The sequence below is a fragment of the Oncorhynchus nerka genome, linkage group LG4 (assembly GCF_034236695.1).
Source record: "Oncorhynchus nerka isolate Pitt River linkage group LG4, Oner_Uvic_2.0, whole genome shotgun sequence".
Taxonomy (NCBI): Eukaryota; Metazoa; Chordata; class Actinopteri; order Salmoniformes; family Salmonidae; genus Oncorhynchus; species Oncorhynchus nerka.
The window spans coordinates 27,298,557-27,318,024 of NC_088399.1; the positions used below are offsets into that span (position 1 = coordinate 27,298,557).

General features: G+C 47.0%; 1 protein-coding gene across 1 annotated transcript in view; it reads right to left on the minus strand.

The window, feature by feature from the left end:
- LOC115121122 (synaptic vesicle glycoprotein 2C-like) overlaps window positions 1-19,468 on the minus strand; it is a 58,855-nt gene that overhangs the window by 9,798 nt on the left and 29,589 nt on the right. The window contains exon 9 of the mRNA XM_065017412.1: window positions 4,162-4,295. Within this exon, the coding sequence (XP_064873484.1) occupies window positions 4,162-4,295 (134 nt within the window). The remainder of the gene's footprint in view (window positions 1-4,161; window positions 4,296-19,468) is intronic.

The following is a 19,468-nucleotide window of genomic DNA, read 5'->3' on the forward strand; positions in this document are numbered from 1 at the left end:
AGAGAGAGGGACAGGAGAGAGAGAGAAGGAGAGAGAGGGACAGGATAGAGAGAGAGGGCCAAGAGGAGAGAGAGAGAGGGACAGGAGAGAGAGAGAATGAGAGGGACAAGAGGAGAGAGAGAGAGGGACAGGATAGAGAGAGGGGCCAAGAGGAGAGAGAGAGAGAGAGGGACAGGAGAGAGAGAAGGAGAGGGACAAGAGGAGAGAGAGAGAGGGACAGGAAAGAGAGAGGGGGAGAGGGACAAGAGAGAGAGAGAGGGACAGGAGAGAGAGAGGGGAGAGGGAGGGAGAGAGAGAGGAGGGAGAGGGAGAGAGAGGGAGAGGGACAAGAGGAGAGAGAGAGGGACAGGAGAGAGAGGGGGAGAGGGAGGAGAGAGAGAGGGAGGGACAGGAGAGAGGGGGAGAGGGACAGGAGAGGTACAGGAGAGAGAGGGGAGACGGAGGGGAGAGGGACAGGAGAGAGGTACAGGAGAGAGAGGGGGAGAGGGAGGGAGAGGAGAGAGAGAAGGAGAGGGACAGGAGAGAGAAGGGGAGAGGGAGGGAGAGGAGAGGGGGAGAGGGAGGGAGGGAGAGGAGAGAGAGGGGGAGAGGGACAGGAGAGAGGGACAGGAGAGAGAGGGGGAGAGGGAGGGAGAGAGAAGGAGAGGGACAAGAGGAGAGAGAGAGAGGGACAGGAGAGAGAGGGGAGAGGGAGGGAGAGGAGAGAGAGGGGGAGAGGGACAAAAGGAGAGAGAGAGGGACAGAGAGAGAGGGGGAGAGGGAGGGAGAGGGAGAGAGGGGGTGAGAGAGGGACAAGAGAGAGAGGGGAGAGGGAGGGAGAGGGAGAGAGGGACAGAGAGAGAGAAGGAGAGAGAGAGAGGGACAGGATAGAGAGAGAGAGAGAGAGGGCCAAGAGGAGAGAGAGAGAGAGAGGGACAGGAGAGAGAGAGAGAATGAGAGGGACAAGAGGAGAGAGAGAGAGGGACAGGAGAGAGAGGGGAGAGGGACAGGAGAGAGGTACAGGAGAGAGAGGGGGAGACGGAGGGGGAGAGGGACAGAGAGAGGTACAGGAGAGAGAGGGGGAGAGGGAGGGAGAGGAGAGAGAAAAGGAGAGGGAGGGAGAGGAGAGAGGGGAGAGGGAGGGAGGGAGAGGAGAGAGAGAGGGGAGAGGGACAGGAGAGAGGGACAGGAGAGAGAGGGGGAGAGGGAGGAGAGAGAGAAGGAGAGGGACAAGAGGAGAGAGAGAGGGACAGGAGAGAGAGGGGGAGAGGGAGGGAGAGAGAGAGGGAGGGAGAGGGAGAGAGGGGGTGAGAGGGACAAGAGAGAGAGTGGGAGAGGGAGGGAGAGGAGAGAGAGGGACAGAGAGAGAGAGAAGGAGAGAGGGACAGGATAGAGAGAGAGAGAGGGACAAAAGGAGAGAGAGAGAGGGACAGGAGAGAGAGGGAGAGAGGGAGGGAGAGAGAGAGGGAGGGAGAGAGGAGAGAGAGGGGGTGAGAGAGGGACAAGAGAGAGAGTGGGGAGGGAGGGAGAGGAGAGAGAGGGACAGGAGAGAGAGAGAAGGAGAGAGGGACAGGATAGAGAGAGAGAGAGGGCCAAGAGGAGAGAGAGAGAGAGGGACAGGAGAGAGAGAGAATGGGAGGGACAAGAGAGAGAGAGAGAGAGGGACAGAGAGAGAGGGGGAGAGGGACAGGAGAGAGGTACAGGAGAGAGAGGGGGAGACGGAGGGGAGAGGGACAGGAGAGAGGTACAGGGAGAGAGGGGAGAGGGAGGAAGAGGAGAGAGAGAAGGAGAGGGACAGGAGAGAGAAGGGGAGAGGGAGCGAGAGGAGAGAGGGGGAGAGGGAGGGAGGGAGAGGAGAGAGAGGGACAGGAGAGGGACAGGAGAGAGGGACAGGAGAGAGAGGGGGAGAGGGAGGGAGAGAGAATGAGAAGGACAAAGGAGAGAGAGAGAGGGACAGGAGAGCGAGGGGGAGAGGGACAGGAGAGAGGTACAGGAGAGAGAGGGGGAGACGGAGGGGAGAGGGACAGGAGAGAGGTACAGGAGAGAGAGGGGGAGAGGGAGGGAGAGAGAGAGAGAAGGAGAGGGACAGGAGAGAGAAGGGAGAGGGAGGGAGAGGAGAGAGGGGAGAGGGAGGGAGGGAGAGGAGAGAGAGGGGAGAGGGACAGGAGAGAGGGACAGGAGAGAGAGGGGGAGAGGGAGGGAGAGAGAGAGAGAGAAGGAGAGGGACAGGAGAGAGGGAGACAGAGAGAGAACAGAGAGAGAGAGCAGTGAGAGAGACAGAGAAGAGTGAGAGAGAACAGAGAGAGAGAGCAGAGAGACAGAGCAGAGAGAGAGAGACAGAGAGGCGAGAGAGAGACAGAGAAGAGAGAGAGAGAGCAGAGAGAGACAGAGCAGAGAGAGAGAGAGAGGGCAAGGGGGAGAGAGAGAGAGAGGCAGAGCAGAGAGGGAGACAGAGAGAACACAGAGAGAGCAGAGAGATAGAGAGAGAGGAACAAGAAGAGAGAGGAGAGTAAGAGAGTTATGTCTGAAGGGTTTTGTGAGAGGCAGGGGGACACCTCATCTATAACATGGTTGCTGTGAGGAAGAGATGTGCTCAGAATTAATAGAATGAGTAACATTTCAAGTAAACAACCAAGTGTGTGTGTATGCGAGTACGCGTGCATACCAGGGTTTCTGTTAGGAAAATGTGGAGCCAGACATTTGAAAGGCAACATTGTAATTTAAGGGACATTAGAGAAATTTGCAGACCCATATGCATTTAGTGTATAACCTGATTAGGGTGTCCACCCACGGTGCTCAGAATGACAGAAATCCCATTTAGATGATGGTAAAGCATGTTAACAAAAGGCTAAGCTTGAGAGCTAGCATATTTATTTCATTTCATTTGCGATTTTCATGAATAGTTAACGTTGCGTTATGCTAATGGGCTTGAGGCTGTAGTCACGATCCCGGATCCGGGATGGCTCGACGCAAGAAGGTAACAGAACAGGCATGTCAAGGATGCAACAAGGTGCGGTCATTCTTACCCAATTCTGATGTACACTTTGAACATGTTAAAATAACTGTCCACATTTACCTTTCCTCGGCCAACAAGACAAGTAAGGAACAGCAAAATCCCTTGCCTATGTCATTCTACTATATTAGAAAAGTTTAGGCTACCTAGTCTATTGGTCAGTTCTTTGAGAAAGACATGTCATATTCCAAACAGACAGTTGTGGGACAATAGATCCCAAATTCAAACAAGCAGTAGGCCTAGGATACATAAACAAATATGTTAAAAAGCAATCATTCTGATGCAACAGATCAGAAGCTTCAGTTTAAAATATGATTTATTCACATTATAAGCGCAGAAATGCGAACAAGGCAGTAGACTACACGCAAATGTTCTTTCCATAATGCAATTATCGGGAAAATACAGTCAAAAGCACACTGCCATTGCGAGCGGTTTGATGTGACAAGAGATGAAAATATCTGTTTAGAAAGAGAGGAGATCTAATAGGCTAGTTAAGCAAGTTAAGACATGCCTCATAATATCTATTAAAACGTTCAGGTTTCAAAACATGTATATGTTTTCAAAATGCATACTACCAAAGTGGTGTGATGTGCTGATGAAGCCTGCCTCCCGTTGCCGTTTGATGCCAAGTTCAACACAACTGGGAACTCGGAAATCTCAGACTTCTGACAGTGGGTTCAAGACAACTGGAAAAATATTCTAACTCAGGAACTTGGGCCTCTTCCTAAAGTTCCGACTTTCCGACCTGAAGATCTCTGACGTCATGATTTCACATCGTATTTTTCAGAGTTCCAAGATGTCTTGAAAGCACCACAAGATGCTGCAGCAGCAGCTCTAGCAGCGTCTGACAGATTTTCCACTTAAAGGCTCTGTATCTGTATGCTGTACGAGTGTGATAAAAAAGATGCATAACAAATATACTGTAAACGCGCCAATTTAATTACACTAAATTATGCAAATTACCCAATAGACCGATAAGCATGACCAGTCAAATGTATTTCCATCGACTGGTATTTCCATCAAAGAACAGGCTAAAAATCATTATTTCACAATGGGATTTTTCTTCTTCTCCCAGACATTTGGCCGGCTTCAATTTTATCGACTATGACAAAAGCCATTACCGGCTAATGGAAACCCTGGCGCATACATGCATGTGTGTGTGGACTCACCTGTGTTATAAAAGAAGGCTTCTACGAAGGTGCAGTTCTTGAATAATGAGCCCACTGTTGACACGTCGTCAAAGTAACAGTTCTGAAACGTAGAGTCTATAAAGGTGACGGACTTCAACTTCATACTGATGAACCTAGAGAGGAGGAGAGGGAGGGGGATAGAGGAGAGGAGAGGAGAGGAGAGGAGAGGAGAGAGAGAGAGAGAGAGAGAGAGAGAGAGAGAGAGAGAGAGAGAGAGAGGAGAGGAGAGGAGAGGAGAGAGGAGAGAGAGAGAGAGAGAGAGAGAGAGAGAGAGAGAGAGAGAGAGAGGAGAGAGAGGAGAGGAGAGGAGAGGAGAGGGAGGGAGGGGAGAGAGGGAGGAGAGAGAGGAGGAGAGGGAGGGGGAGAGAGGGAGGAGGGGGGAGGAGAGAGGGAGGGGGAGGGAGAGGAGAGGAGAGGAGAGGAGAGGAGAGGAGAGGGAGAGGGAGAGGAGAGGAGAGGGGCGAGAGGGAGAAGAGGAGAGGAGAGGAGAGGGAGGGAGAGAGAGGAGAGGGAGGGGGAGGAGAGGAGAGGGAGAGGAGAGGGAGGGGGAGAGAGGGAGAAGAGGAGAGGAGAGGGAGGGGGAGAGAGGAGAGGGGGGGGGGGAGAGAGGAGAGGGAGGGGGAGAGAGAGAGGAGAAGATGAGAGGAGAGGGAGGGGGAGAGAGGAGAGGGAGGGGAGAGGAGAGAGGGAGAAGAGGAGAGGAGAGGAGAGAGGGAGAAGAGGAGATGATAGAGGAGAGGGAGGGGAGAGAGGGAGGAGAGGTGAGGAGAGAGGGAGAAGATGAGAGGAGAGAGGAGAGGGAGGGGGAGAGAGGAGAGTGAGAAGAGGAAAGGAGAGGAGAGAGGGAGAAGAGGAGAGGAGAGGGAGAGAGGAGAGGGAGGGAGAGAGAGGGAGAAGAGGAGATGAGAGAGGGAGAAGCGGAGAGGAGAGAGGAGAGGGAGGGGGAGAGAGGGAGAAGAGGAGAGGAAAATAAGAATAAATACAGTAAAGAAAAATCTATTGTACCATCAACACTTATTTTTGGTCGACACAAAGCAGAGGAGTTGAGATAGTGATCGAGCAAATAAAAGATTGATGATATCCCCTCCAGTACCCAGCGGTGTGAGACCACTAGCTGGGAGAACAGCCTGGCCTGTACGCTGACTCAGCCTTTTCTATCCAATAGAGATAGGATATGTTATCTCTAAGGATACGTTATCTCTAAGGATATGTTATACTGTACTGGACATGACTGATGAAACACTTTACAAAACAAAGATGAAACGCAAGTCCACAGGCCAGTATTGTTGTATACAAACACACACACATACTCATTCTTTCTACTATTATTCTGACATTTCACATTCTTAAAACAAAGTGGTGATCCTAACTGACCTAAGACAGGGAATTTGTCCCATGATTAAATGTAAGGAATTGTGAAACTGAGTTTAAATGTATTTGGCTAAGGTGTATGTAAACTTCCGACTTCAACTGTATGTTAGAGGGGAGGATCATAGTATAAGTGCAGCATATTGACGAGAGAGAGAGAGAGAGAGAGAGAGAGAGAGAGAGAGAGAGACGTTTTTTTTATTTCCCGGAGGCGGTGTAGATAAAGGAAAGGAAGGGCATTACGGAGGCGGTGTAGATAAAGGAAAGGAAGGACATTACGGAGGCGGTGTAGATAAAGGAAAGGAAGGACATTACGGAGGCGGTGTAATCTCAATTTAACCTTGCGCAATACCCTAGATGCAGTTGCACCCCTAAAAACTAAAAAAATGTCTCATAAGAAACTAGCTCCCTGGTACACAGAAAATACCCGAGCTCTGAAGCAAGCTTCCAGAAAATTGGAACGGAAATGGCGCCACACCAAACTGGAAGTCTTCCGACTAGCTTGGAAGGACGGTACCGTGCAGTACCGAAGAGCCCTTACTGCTGCTCGATCATCCTATTTTTCTAACTTAATTGAGGAAAATAAGAACAATCCGAAATTCCTTTTTGATACTGTCGCAAAGCTAACTAAAAAGCAGCATTCCCCAAGAGAGGATGACTTTCACTTTAGCAGTGATAAATTCATGAACTTCTTTGAGGAAAAGATTATGATTATTAGAAAGCAAATTACGGACTCCTCTTTAAACCTGCGTATTCCTCCAAACCTCAGTTGTCCTGAGTCTGCACAACTCTGCCAGGACCTAGGATCAAGAGAGACGCTCAAGTCTTTAGTACTATATCTCTTGACACAATGATGAAAATAATCATGGCCTCTAAACCTTCAAGCTGCATACTGGACCCTATTCCAACTAAACTACTGAAAGAGCTGCTTCCTGTGCTTGGCCCTCCTATGTTGAACATAATAAACGGCTCTCTATCCACTGGATGTGTACCAAACTCACTAAAAGTGGCAGTAATAAAGCCTCTCTTGAAAAAGCCAAACCTTGACCCAGAAAATATAAAAAACTATCGGCCTATATCGAATCTTCCATTCCTCTCAAAAATTTTAGAGAAGGCTGTTGCGCAGCAACTCACTGCCTTCCTGAAGACAAACAATGTATACGAAATGCTTCAGTCTGGTTTTAGACCCCATCATAGCACTGAGACGGCACTTGTGAAGGTGGTAAATGACATTTTAATGGCAACGGACCGAGGCTCTGCATCTGTCCTCGTGCTCCTAGACCTTAGTGCTGCTTTTGATACCATCGATCACCACATTCTTTTGGAGAGATTGGAAACCCAAATTGGTCTACACGGACATGTTCTGGCCTGGTTTAGATCTTATCTGTCGGAAAGATATCAGTTTGTCTCTGTGAATGGTTTGTCCTCTGACAAATCAACTGTAAATTTCGGTGTTCCTCAAGGTTCTGTTTTAGGACCACTATTGTTTTCACTATATATTTTACCTCTTGGGGATGTTATTCGAAAACATAATGTAAACTTTCACTGCTATGCAGATGACACACAGCTGTACATTTCAATGAAACATGGTGAAGCCCCAAAATTGCCCTCGCTAGAAGCATGTGTTTCAGACATAAGGAAGTGGATGGCTGCAAACTTTCTACTATTAAACTCGGACAAAACAGAGATGCTTGTTCTAGGTCCCAAGAAACAAAGAGATCTTCTGTTGAATCTGACAATTAATCTTAATGGTTGTACAGTCGTCTCAAATAAAACTGTGAAGGACCTCGGCGTTACTCTGGACCCTGATCTCTCTTTTGAAGAACATATCAAGACCATTTCGAGGACAGCTTTTTTCCATCTACGTAACATTGCAAAAATCAGAAACTTTCTGTCCAAAAATGATGCAGAAAAATTAATCCATGCTTTTGTCACTTCTAGGTTAGACTACTGCAATGCTCTATTTTCCGGCTACCCGGATAAAGCACTAAATAAACTTCAGTTAGTGCTGAATACGGCTGCTAGAATCCTGACTAGAACCAAAAAATTTGATCATATTACTCCAGTGCTAGCCTCTCTACACTGGCTTCCTGTCAAAGCAAGGGCTGATTTCAAGGTTTTACTGCTAACCTACAAAGCATTACATGGGCTTGCTCCTACCTATCTCTCTGATTTGGTCCTGCCGTACATACCTACACGTACGCTACGGTCACAAGATGCAGGCCTCCTAATTGTCCCTAGAATTTCTAAGCAAACAGCTGGAGGCAGGGCTTTCTCCTATAGAGCTCCATTTTTATGGAACGGTCTGCCTACCCATGTCAGAGACGCAAACTCGGTCTCAACCTTTAAGTCTTTACTGAAGACTCATCTCTTCAGTGGGTCATATGATTGAGTGTAGTCTGGCCCAGGAGTGGGAAGGTGAACGGAAAGGCTCTGGAGCAACGAACCGCCCTTGCTGTCTCTGCCTGGCCGATTCCCCTCTTTCCACTGGGATTCTCTGCCTCTACCCTGTTACGGGGGCTGAGTCACTGGCTTACTGGGGCTCTCTCATGCCGTCCCTGGGGGGGGTGCGTCACCTGGGTGGGTTGATTCACTGTTGTGGTCGGCCTGTCTGGGTTGCCCCCCCCTTGGGTTGTGCCGTGGCGGAGATCTTTGTGGGCTATACTCGGCCTTGTCTCAGGATGGTAAGTTGGTGGTTGAAGATATCCCTCTAGTGGTGTGGGGGCTGTGCTTTGGCAAAGTGGGTGGGGTTATATCCTTCCTGTTTGGCCCTGTCCGGGGGTGTCCTCGGATGGGGCCACAGTGTCTCCTGACCCCTCCTGTCTCAGCCTCCAGTATTTATGCTGCATTAGTTTATGTGTCGGGGGGCTAGGGTCAGTTTGTTATATCTGGAGTACTTCTCCTGTCCTATTCGGTGTCCTGTGTGAATCTAAGTGTGCGTTCTCTAATTCTCTCCTTCTCTCTTTCTTTCTCTCTCTCGGAGGACCTGAGCCCTAGGACCATGCCCCAGGACTACCTGACATGATGACTCCTTGCTGTCCCCAGTCCACCTGGCCATGCTGCTGCTCCAGTTTCAACTGGCCTGGGCCCTAGGACCATGTCCCAGGACTACCTGACATGATGACTCCTTGCTGTCCCCAGTCCACCTGGCCATGCTGCTGCTCCAGTTTCAACTGTTCTGCCTTACTATTATTCAACCATGCTGGTCATTTATGAACATTTGAACATCTTGGCCACGTTCTGTTATAATCTCCACCCGGCACAGCCAGAAGAGGACTGGCCACCCCACATATGCTCTCTCTAATTCTCTCTTTCTTTCTCTCTCTCTCAGAGGACCTGAGCCCTAGGACCGTGCCCCAGGACTACCTGACATGAAGACTCCTTGCTGTCCCCAGTCCACCTGACTGTGCTGCTGCTCCAGTTTCAACTGTTCTGCCTTATTATTATTCGACCATGCTGGTCATTTATGAACATTTGAACATCTTGGTCATGTTCTGTTATAATCTCTACCCGGCACAGCCAGAAGAGGACTGGCCACCCCACATAGCCTGGTTCCTCTCTAGGTTTCTTCCTAGGTTTTGGCCTTTCTAGGGAGTTTTTCCTAGCCACCGTGCTTTTACACCTGCATTGTTTGCTGTTTGGGGTTTTAGGCTGGGTTTCTGTACAGCACTTTGAGATATCAGCTGATGTACGAAGGGCTATATAAATAAATTTGATTTGATTTGTGTAGATAAAGGAAAGGAAGGCCATTACGGAGGCGGTGTAGATAAAGGAAAGGAAGGACATTACGGAGGCGGTGTAGATAAAGGAAAGGAAGGACATTACGGAGAGCGGTGTAGATAAAGGAAAGGAAGGACATTACGGAGGCGGTGTAGATAAAGGAAAGGAAGGACATTACGGAGGCGATGTAGATAAAGGAAAGGAAGGACATTACGGAGGCGGTGTAGATAAAGGAAAGGAAGGACATTACGGAGGCGGTGTAGATAAAGGAAAGGAAGGACATTACGGAGAGCGGTGTAGATAAAGGAAAGGAAGGACATTACGGAGGCGGTGTAGATAAAGGAAAGGAAGGACATTACGGAGAGCGGTGTAGATAAAGGAAAGGAAGGACATTACGGAGCGGTGTAGATAAAGGAAAGGAAGGACATTACGGAGGCGGTGTAGATAAAAGGAAAGGAAGGACATTACGGAGAGCGGTGTAGATAAAGGAAAGGAAGGACATTACGGAGAGCGGTGTAGATAAAGGAAAGGAAGGACATTACGGAGGCGGTGTAGATAAAGGAAAGGAAGGACATTACGGAGAGCGGTGTAGATAAAGGAAAGGAAGGACATTACGGAGAGCGGTGTAGATAAAGGAAAGGAAGGACATTACGGAGAGCGGTGTAGATAAAGGAAAAGGAAGGACATTACGGAGAGCGGTGTAGATAAAGGAAAGGAAGGACATTACGGAGGCGGTGTAGATAAAGGAAAGGAAGGACATTACGGAGAGCGGTGTAGATAAAGGAAAGGAAGGACATTACGGAGAGCGGTGTAGATAAAGGAAAGGAAGGACATTACGGAGAGCGGTGTAGATAAAGGAAAGGAAGGACATTACGGAGGCGGTGTAGATAAAGGAAAGGAAGGACATTACGGAGGCGGTGTAGATAAAGGAAAGGAAGGACATTACGGAGGCGGTGTAGATAAAGGAAAGGAAGGACATTACGGAGGCGATGTAGATAAAGGAAAGGAAGGACATTACGGAGGCGGTGTAGATAAAGGAAAGGAAGGACATTACGGAGAGCGGTGTAGATAAAGGAAAGGAAGGACATTACGGAGAGCGGTGTAGATAAAGGAAAGGAAGGACATTACGGAGCGGTGTAGATAAAGGAAAGGAAGGACATTACGGAGCGGTGTAGATAAAGGAAAGGAAGGACATTACGGAGGCGGTGTAGATAAAGGAAAGGAAGGACATTACGGAGAGCGGTGTAGATAAAGGAAAGGAAGGACATTACGGAGAGCGGTGTAGATAAAGGAAAGGAAGGACATTACGGAGAGCGGTGTAGATAAAGGAAAGGAAGGATATTACGGAGAGCGGTGTAGATAAAGGAAAGGAAGGACATTACGGAGGCGGTGTAGATAAAGGAAAGGAAGGACATTACAGAGGCGATGTAGATAAAGGAAAGGAAGGACATTACGGAGGCGGTGTAGATAAAGGAAAGGAAGGACATTACGGAGGCGGTGTAGATAAAGGAAAGGAAGGACATTACGGAGAGCGGTGTAGATAAAGGAAAGGAAGGACATTACGGAGGCGGTGTAGATAAAGGAAAGGAAGGACATTACGGAGAGCGGTGTAGATAAAGGAAAGGAAGGACATTACGGAGAGCGGTGTTGTTACGGATACAGTTATCCTGTGTGTGTGTTTCTTTTCTCTCCTTCTCCCCTCACAGGTGAAAACCATCACTCCCCAATCAGTCAACAATCAATCATCAATCAGAAGACACACCTCCTCCTATTTCCTACCCTATCACAGTTCCTTCCCATGGTTTAAAAACCCCATCATTTGTTTGCTCTGGAGCAATCTCTAGCTCAATCTCTAGCTCAATCTCTCTGTAAATGCCATGTCTGTAGGTCTCTGTGTTTCACTCTCGCTTTGTGTCTTAACCTCTCTTTTGTTTAAGCACCTCATAGCACTTTGTCATCACCTGTGAGTATTGTTTTTGGTTATGGTGTTTGTTTGTTGCTGGTGGGAAAAGGAAACCAAGACAAGTCGCCCATGGGCATACACTACCCGTAGGTGAACTTTGTTAAATACACTAGTTAGAACTGGGCGGACCACCCACTGTATTTTTGGTTAGTTAGTTAGCTGTTGTTAAAGTAGGCTAGTCTAGCTTAGGGTGTTTTTGAATACTTATTGTTTCTTTCCTTGGGTCCAGCTCAGCCCCTTTTCCTGCTCCCCCATTACCGTGTGTTTATAAATAAACCTAGAGTTTGACGGTAGATTTCTGTTGTCGTGGTTATTTCGTTCACACTTTTACTTTGTCACAATAATAATTTGCATGAGTTATGTTACGGGTCTCATTACCATCCCCCCTAGACTGTCGGGCCAAAAGGGATTCGTAACATAAGTGGGGGCTCGTCCGGGATCTGTCATAACTGACACCCATGCCGCTCATGTAGATTGTTGTAGTGGTATAGTTCAGTGTTGAGCGTCATAGCTGAAGTAGCATTAGTGTTTGCTATTTTCTTTGGCACTTGTGAAGTAGTGTAAAATGACTACTTTTGATTTGAGATCCTTTTTGGATAACCCTTCGTGGGAGGTTTTTGACAAATGTCGTAGAGTTGATTTAATGACCTTGGCTGACCATTATTCAGTATCGATTCCGCAGAGTTTAGTTAAGGTGGAGGTTAAACGGCTAGTATTAAATGTATTGTTGGAAGAGCAGGTGCTTGTGTTACCGCTGCCTGAGTCTACTACCCCTGTAGGGGATGTTGCTGCTCCTGTAAGCCCATTGGTGTCTGATAATGAGGGCGAGGCTAAAACACCAGCCACATTGTCCCGTTTTGATCCACTCTCCCCACTGTCAAATGGTGATGCCAGGAGGGATGTCCATTTAGCACAGTTCCAACTGGAGGTGGAAGAGAGAGCCCAAATTAGGCGAGAGACTCTCCAGTTGGAGATGTATAAAATAGAGGCAGAAAAAGAACGAGAACAACGGCATTTGGAGATGTGTAAAATTGATGCAGACAGAGAACAAAGGCAGTTGGAGTTCAAAATGCGCCAGATGGAACTGGAGGCAGAGACAGCGAGGCTAGCCTCCGGTCCTACTGTGCCTGTTTGTGAGCCGTCCTCACCTGCTGTGTCCTCAAACACGTTTGACATTAGTAGGCAGATTGCCTTAGTACCTTTGTTCAGAGAGTCAGAGGTTGACTCCTATTTTTGTGTATTTGAGCGTATAGCCGTAGCATTGAAATGGCCTGAAGAGGTATGGTGCCTATTACTTCAGTGTAAATTAACTGGTAAAGCCCAAGAGGTTTTGTCAGCGCTACCTCTGGAGGACAGTTTGAATTATGAAGTGGTCAAAGCTACTGTTCTTCGTGCCTATGAGCTTGTGCCTGAGGCATACCGACAGAGATTTAGGTCTCATAGAAAGTCTTCTAGTAAGACTTATGTGGAATTTGCTAGAGACAAGGGAAATCTGTTTGATAAATGGCATGCTGCTAGTAAGGTAACTGATTTCAACTCTCTCCGGGAGTTAATCTTGTTGGAAGAGTTTAAAAATTGCTTACCCGAACACATTGTAGTTTACCTATATGAACAGAAAGTATCCTGTCTGGCAGAAGCGTCTGTGTTGGCAGACGAGTTTGTGTTGACGCACAAGAGTGTGTTTTCGGCTCAAACTGAGAGTAGAGCCACTGAGTTTCCTACCTTTAGCCCTAGTCGGCCAGCAGTAGTATATCAAGCACGCAAGAAGAATGAGCGTCCCCGTTTCTATTGTCATAAAGTAGGACATATGATTAATGATTGCTTCCTGCTTAAACGCAAACAAGGGATGCCTCTTCGTGCCAAGCCACCAACAGGTGTTGCTCTAATTCGTACGGTTGTGAGGTCTGCAACAAAACAGGTGCCTCAGGGTAACTGTAGTTTGAAAGTCTCAGTCCCCGACCGCAGTTATGAACCATTCATTTTCGAGGGGGTTTGTGTCCCTAACGAATGACGAAGCGTCTCAACGACCGGTTAAAATCCTTAGAGATACTGGTGCGGCGCAGTCGTTTATATTGTCTGATGTGTTGCCCTTATCTGACGATACATACTGTGGTTCCAGTGTGTTAGTGCAGGGTATTGAAATGGGTTTTGTCCCAGTGCCATTGCACTTTGTGAAAGTACACTCTGAGTTAATCAGTGGAATATTCAGAGTGGGGGTACGTCCTATGTTGCCAGTGAAAGGTGTGACCTTTATAATGGGTAACGATATTGCCGGAGGAAAGGTAGTACCTGTATTGGAAGTATTGGATAAAAGTGACCACTCTCTCTCGAATGAGCTGGCACAGAGTTATCCACATGTGTTCCCCGCTTGTGCTGTCACTCGTGCTCAGGCACGACAAGAGGGTGACGTGATAGATTTGTCGAACGCTGTTCTGTTCAAAGAGGTTGATCAAGAAGATGGATTGTGTGATACCTCTGAGAAGCTGATCACCTCTGACAAACAGCCCAGGAAAGAAGCAAAGAACGTTGAACTTATTGCTGATGCCATACAGTTACCAGTCACTCGTGAGCAGCTGATTGCTAACCAAAAGGTTGACAACAAGCTTGCTAAATGTTTTTCTAGTGTTGTCTCATTGGAAGATGTGAAGAAGAAGAACGTGGCTTACTTCATTGATGGTAATCTCCTCATGCGTAAATGGAAATCCCATGTTGACGCGGATGGAGATTGGAATGCTGTTTACCAAATAGTGATTCCTACAGCCTTTCGACAAAATGTGTTATCCCTTGCTCATGATCACCAGTGGTCTGGTCATTTAGGAATCACAAAAACTTATGATCGGATCCTTCGACATTTCTTTTGGCCGGGTTTAAAACAAGATGTGGCTCAGTTCTGTCGGACATGCCACACATGTCAGATAACAGGAAAACCAAATCAGGTTATTCCTCCCGCTCCTCTTTGTCCCATACCTGTCATAGGTGAACCATTCGAGCATGTGGTGGTTGATTGTGTCGGACCGTTACCGAAGACAAAATCGGGTAACCAGTTTTTGTTAACGATAATGTGTATGGCTACAAGATACCCCGAGGCCATTCCTCTGAGAAGGATTACAGCCCCGGTAGTGAGTAAAGCCTTAATAAAATTCTTCACGACATTCGGGTTACCTAAGGTGGTACAAAGCGATCAAGGTACCAATTTCCTATCCAAGCTCTTCAGGCAGGTGTTAAAATCCTTGTCAATTAAGCACCGTGTGTCATGCGCCTATCACCCAGAGTCTCAGGGTGCACTTGAAAGATGGCATCAGACACTGAAGTCTATGCTACGTAAATATTGTTTGGAATCTGAGAAAGATTGGGATGAGGGAGTTCCTCTAGTTTTGTTAGCTGCTCGTGAAACTGTGCAGGAGTCCCTAGGTTTCAGCCCGGCTGAACTGGTGTTTGGTCACACAGTGAGAGGACCAATGAAAGTCCTTAAAGAACAGTTCTTGTCCCAAGAGTTGTGTACCAGAGATGAGAATGTGTTGGACTACGTTAGTCGCTTTCGTGAGCGCCTACACCAAGCTTGTGCTCTCGCAAAGGAAGCTCTGTCTTCCTCACAGAGGAGCATGGAAAGACACTATGATAAAGAGGCTGTTTCTCGTCCACTACAGCCAGGTGACCAAGTACTGGTGTTATTACCTGTTCCAGGATCTTCACTGTCAGCTCGTTTCTCGGGTCCTTATTTAATTGAAAAGAAAATAAGTGAAACTGACTATGTGCTTCAAACTCCTGATAGACAACGCCGATCTCGTGTGTGTCACATTAACATGTTGAAAGCTTACCACACCCGACCCATCACACAGTTCGAGAGTTCAAAAACAGAGGAAGGTACTGCTGTCTCCTCTGCTACTACTGCTATGATAGTGGACTGTCATATTGATGATGTTGATGGCTTGGAGTTGCGCAATACTCAGCAGCAGTGTGTTAGATTGCCCAACTCAGAAATGCTGCTGTCTATCCAATCCGGTCTGGTTCATTTAACGGATGGACAGGCCAATGATATTGTGAGGCTACTACACAGTTTTCCATGTCTCTTTAATGGCGTTCCTACTCGCACAAATGTGTTGGAACATGACATTAATGTTGGAAATGCTACACCTATCAAGCAACACCCATATCGTATCAACGCTTCCAAGAGGAAGATAATGAGGGATGAGGTGAGATATTTGTTGGAGAATGACCTGGCTAAGCCAAGTTCAAGCCCTTGGAGTTCTCCTTGCATTTTGGTTCCTAAACCTGATGGTACGTCCAGGTTATGTACGGATTATCGAAGGTAAATTCTGTCACAATGCCAGATTTGTTCCCGTTACCCCGACTGGACGACTGTATCGACACTATTGGTGCTGCTAAGTATGTAACCAAGTTAGACCTCTTAAAGGTTACTGGCAGGTTCCGTTAACTTCACGTGCTTCTGAGATTTCTGCCTTTGTGACCCCAGACAACTTCCTACAGTACTCAGTCATGGCTTTTGGGATGCGAAATGCACCAGCCACTTTCCAACGACTGGTTAACTCCGTATTAGCTGGCGTTCCTAATTGTAGTGCATACCTTGATGACCTAGTGATTTATTCGTCTGAGTGGTCAGATCATGTTGACTCGCTAAGGGTAGTATGTGAACGGTTGGCAGCTGCTTCTCTAACCCTGAACTTGGCAAAGTGCGAGTTTGGGAAGGCTACTGTTACCTATCTCGGTAAAGAGGTTGGCCATGGACAGGTGCGCCCTGTAGATGCCAAGGTCTTGGCTATAACTGCATTCCCTGCACCTACCACCAGACGAGAGCTACGCCGCTTTTAGGGATGGTTGGCTACTACCGTAGCTTCTGTAAAAATTTCTCTGCGGTAGTTGCTCCATTGACCGATTTGCTTAGTCCAGCTAGATCATTTGTGTGGTCCCCTGATTGTAAGAGAGCTTTTGAATCAGTGAAAGCACTCTTATGTAGTACACCTGTACTTGCTGCTCCAGATTTTGAACAACCGTTCAAACTTGAGGTAGATGCTAGTGCCAGAGGTGCTGGTGCTGTTCTACTGCAGCAGGACAAGAGTGGAGTGGATCATCCCGTTTGTTATTTTTCACGTAAATTTAATAAATGTCAAAACAAACTATGCGACAATAGAACAAGAAGCTCTTGCTTTGTTGTTGGCTCTGCAATACTTTGAAGTATATATTGGTTCCAGTGCCCTACCCGTGATTGTATATACTGACCATAACCCCTTAGTTTTTCTCCACCGAATGTACAACCAGAACCTGCGCCTTATGCGTTGGGCGCTGATTGTACAAAATTATAATTTGGAGATCCGCCACAAAAAGGGTTCTGATAATGTGTTGGCAGATGCTTTGTCTCGTGTGTGAAAATTATTTCTGTATGTTTTGCAAGGTTGTTGCTTTGTGATAAGTATTCATTGACATACTGTAGTCGCAGCCCCTAGGGTTGCTCTTTTAAGGGTGGGAGTGTTACGGATACAGTTATCCTGTGTGTGTGTGTATCCTGTGTGTGTGTTTCTTTTCTCTCCTTCTCCCCTCACAGGTGAAAACCATCACTCCCCAATCAGTCAACAATCAATCATCAATCAGAAGACACACCTCCTCCTATTTCCTACCCTATCACAGTTCCTTCCCATGGTTTAAAAACCCCATCATTTGTTTGCTCTGGAGCAATCTCTAGCTCAATCTCTAGCTCAATCTCTCTGTAAATGCCATGTCTGTAGGTCTCTGTGTTTCACTCTCGCTTTGTGTCTTAACCTCTCTTTTATTTAAGCACCTCATAGCACTTTGTCATCACCTGTGAGTATTGTTTTTGGTTATGGTGTTTGTTTGTTGCTGGTGGGAAAAGGGGAAACCAAGACAAGTCGCCCATGGGCATACACTACCCGTAGGTGAACTTTGTTAAATACACTAGTTAGAACTGGGCGGACCACCCACTGTATTTTTGGTTAGTTAGTTAGCTGTTGTTAAAGTAGGCTAGTCTAGCTTAGGGGTGTTTTTGAATACTTATTGTTTCTTTCCTTGGGTCCAGCTCAGCCCCTTTTCCTGCTCCCCCCATTACCCTGTGTTTATAAATAAACCTAGAGTTTGACGGTAGATTTCTGTTGTCGTGGTTATTTCGTTCACACTTTTACTTTGTCACAATAATAATTCGCATGAGTTATGTTACGGGTCTCATTACCATCCCCCCTAGACTGTCGGGCCAAAAGGGATTCGTAACAGGTGTAGATAAAGGAAAGGAAGGACATTACGGAGGCGGTGTAGATAAAGGAAAGGAAGGACATTACGGAGAGCGGTGTAGATAAAGGAAAGGAAGGACATTACGGAGAGCGGTGTAGATAAAGGAAAGGAAGGACATTACGGAGGCGGTGTAGATAAAGGAAAGGAAGGACATTACGGAGGCGGTGTAGATAAAGGAAAGGAAGGACATTACGGAGGCGGTGTAGATAAAGGAAAGGAAGGACATTACGGAGGCGGTGTAGATAAAGGAAAGGAAGGACATTACGGAGGCGGTGTAGATAAAGGAAAGGAAGGACATTACGGAGGCGGTGTAGATAAAGGAAAGGAAGGACATTACGGAGCGGTGTAGATAAAGGAAAGGAAGGACATTACGGAGGCGGTGTAGATAAAGGAAAGGAAGGACATTACGGAGAGCGGTGTAGATAAAGGAAAGGAAGGACATTACGGAGAGCGGTGTAGATAAAGGAAAGGAAGGACATTACGGAGAGCGGTGTAGATAAAGGAAAGGAAGGACATTAGCGGAGAGCGGTGTAGATAAAGGAAAGGAAGGACATTACGGAGAGCGGTGTAGATAAAGGAAAGGAAGGACATTACGGAGAGCGGTGTAGATAAAGGAAAGGAAGGACATTACGGAGAGCGGTGTAGATAAAGGAAAGGAAGGACATTACGGAGAGCGGTGTAGATAAAGGAAAGGAAGGACATTACGGAGGCGGTGTAGATAAAGGAAAGGAAGGACATTACGGAGGCGGTGTAGATAAAGGAAAGGAAGGACATTACGGAGGCGGTGTAGATAAAGGAAAGGAAGGACATTACGGAGAGCGGTGTAGATAAAGGAAAGGAAGGACATTACGGAGGCGGTGTAGATAAAGGAAAGGAAGGACATTACGGAGGCGGTGTAGATAAAGGAAAGGAAGGACATTACGGAGGCGGTGTAGATAAAGGAAAGGAAGCACATTACGGAGGCGGTGTAGATAAAGGAAAGGAAGGACATTACGGAGAGCGGTGTAGATAAAGGAAAGGAAGGACATTACGGAGAGCGGTGTAGATAAAGGAAAGGAAGGACATTACAGAGGCGGTGTAGATAAAGGAAAGGAAGGACATTACGGAGAGCGGTGTAGATAAAGGAAAGGAAGGACATTACGGAGAGCGGTAATAGATAAAGGAAAGGAAGGACATTACGGAAAGCGGTGTAGATAAAGGAAAGGAAGGACATTACGGAGGCGGTGTAGATAAAGGAAAGGAAGGACATTACGGAGAGCGGTGTAGATAAAGGAAAGGAAGGACATTACGGAGGCGGGTAGATAAAGGAAAGATAAAGGAAAGGAAGGACATTACGGAGGCGGTGTAGATAAAGGAAAGGAAGGACATTACGGAGAGCGGTATAGATAAAGGAAAGGAAGGACATTACGGAGAGCGGTATAGATAAAGGAAAGGAAGGACATTACGGAGAGCGGTGTAGATAAAGGAAAGGAAGGACATTACGGAGAGCGGTATAGATAAAGGAAAGGAAGGACATTACGGAAAGCGGTGTAGATAAAGGAAAGGAAGGCCATTACGGAGGCGGTGTAGATAAAGGAAAGGAAGGACATTACGGAGAGCGGTGTAGATAAAGGAAAGGAAGGACATTACGGAGGCGGTGTAGATAAAGGAAAGGAAGGACATTACTGAGGCGGTGTAGATAAAGGAAAGGAAGGACATTACTGAGGCGGTGTAGATAAAGGAAAGGAAGGACATTACGGAGAGCGGTGTAGATAAAGGAAAGGAAGGACATTACGGAGGCGGTGTAGATAAAGGAAAGGAAGGACATTACGGAGGCGGTGTAGATAAAGGAAAGGAAGGACATTACGGAGAGCGGTGTGTTGTTTACAGGAATGACGGATCACACTGCTATCCTGGAATGGGATAGGCTACTTTAACTGGATAAACTGGGGGTTTGATAGAGCCTGTTTAACTCATTAAAGTCTCTTTAAGTGAGTT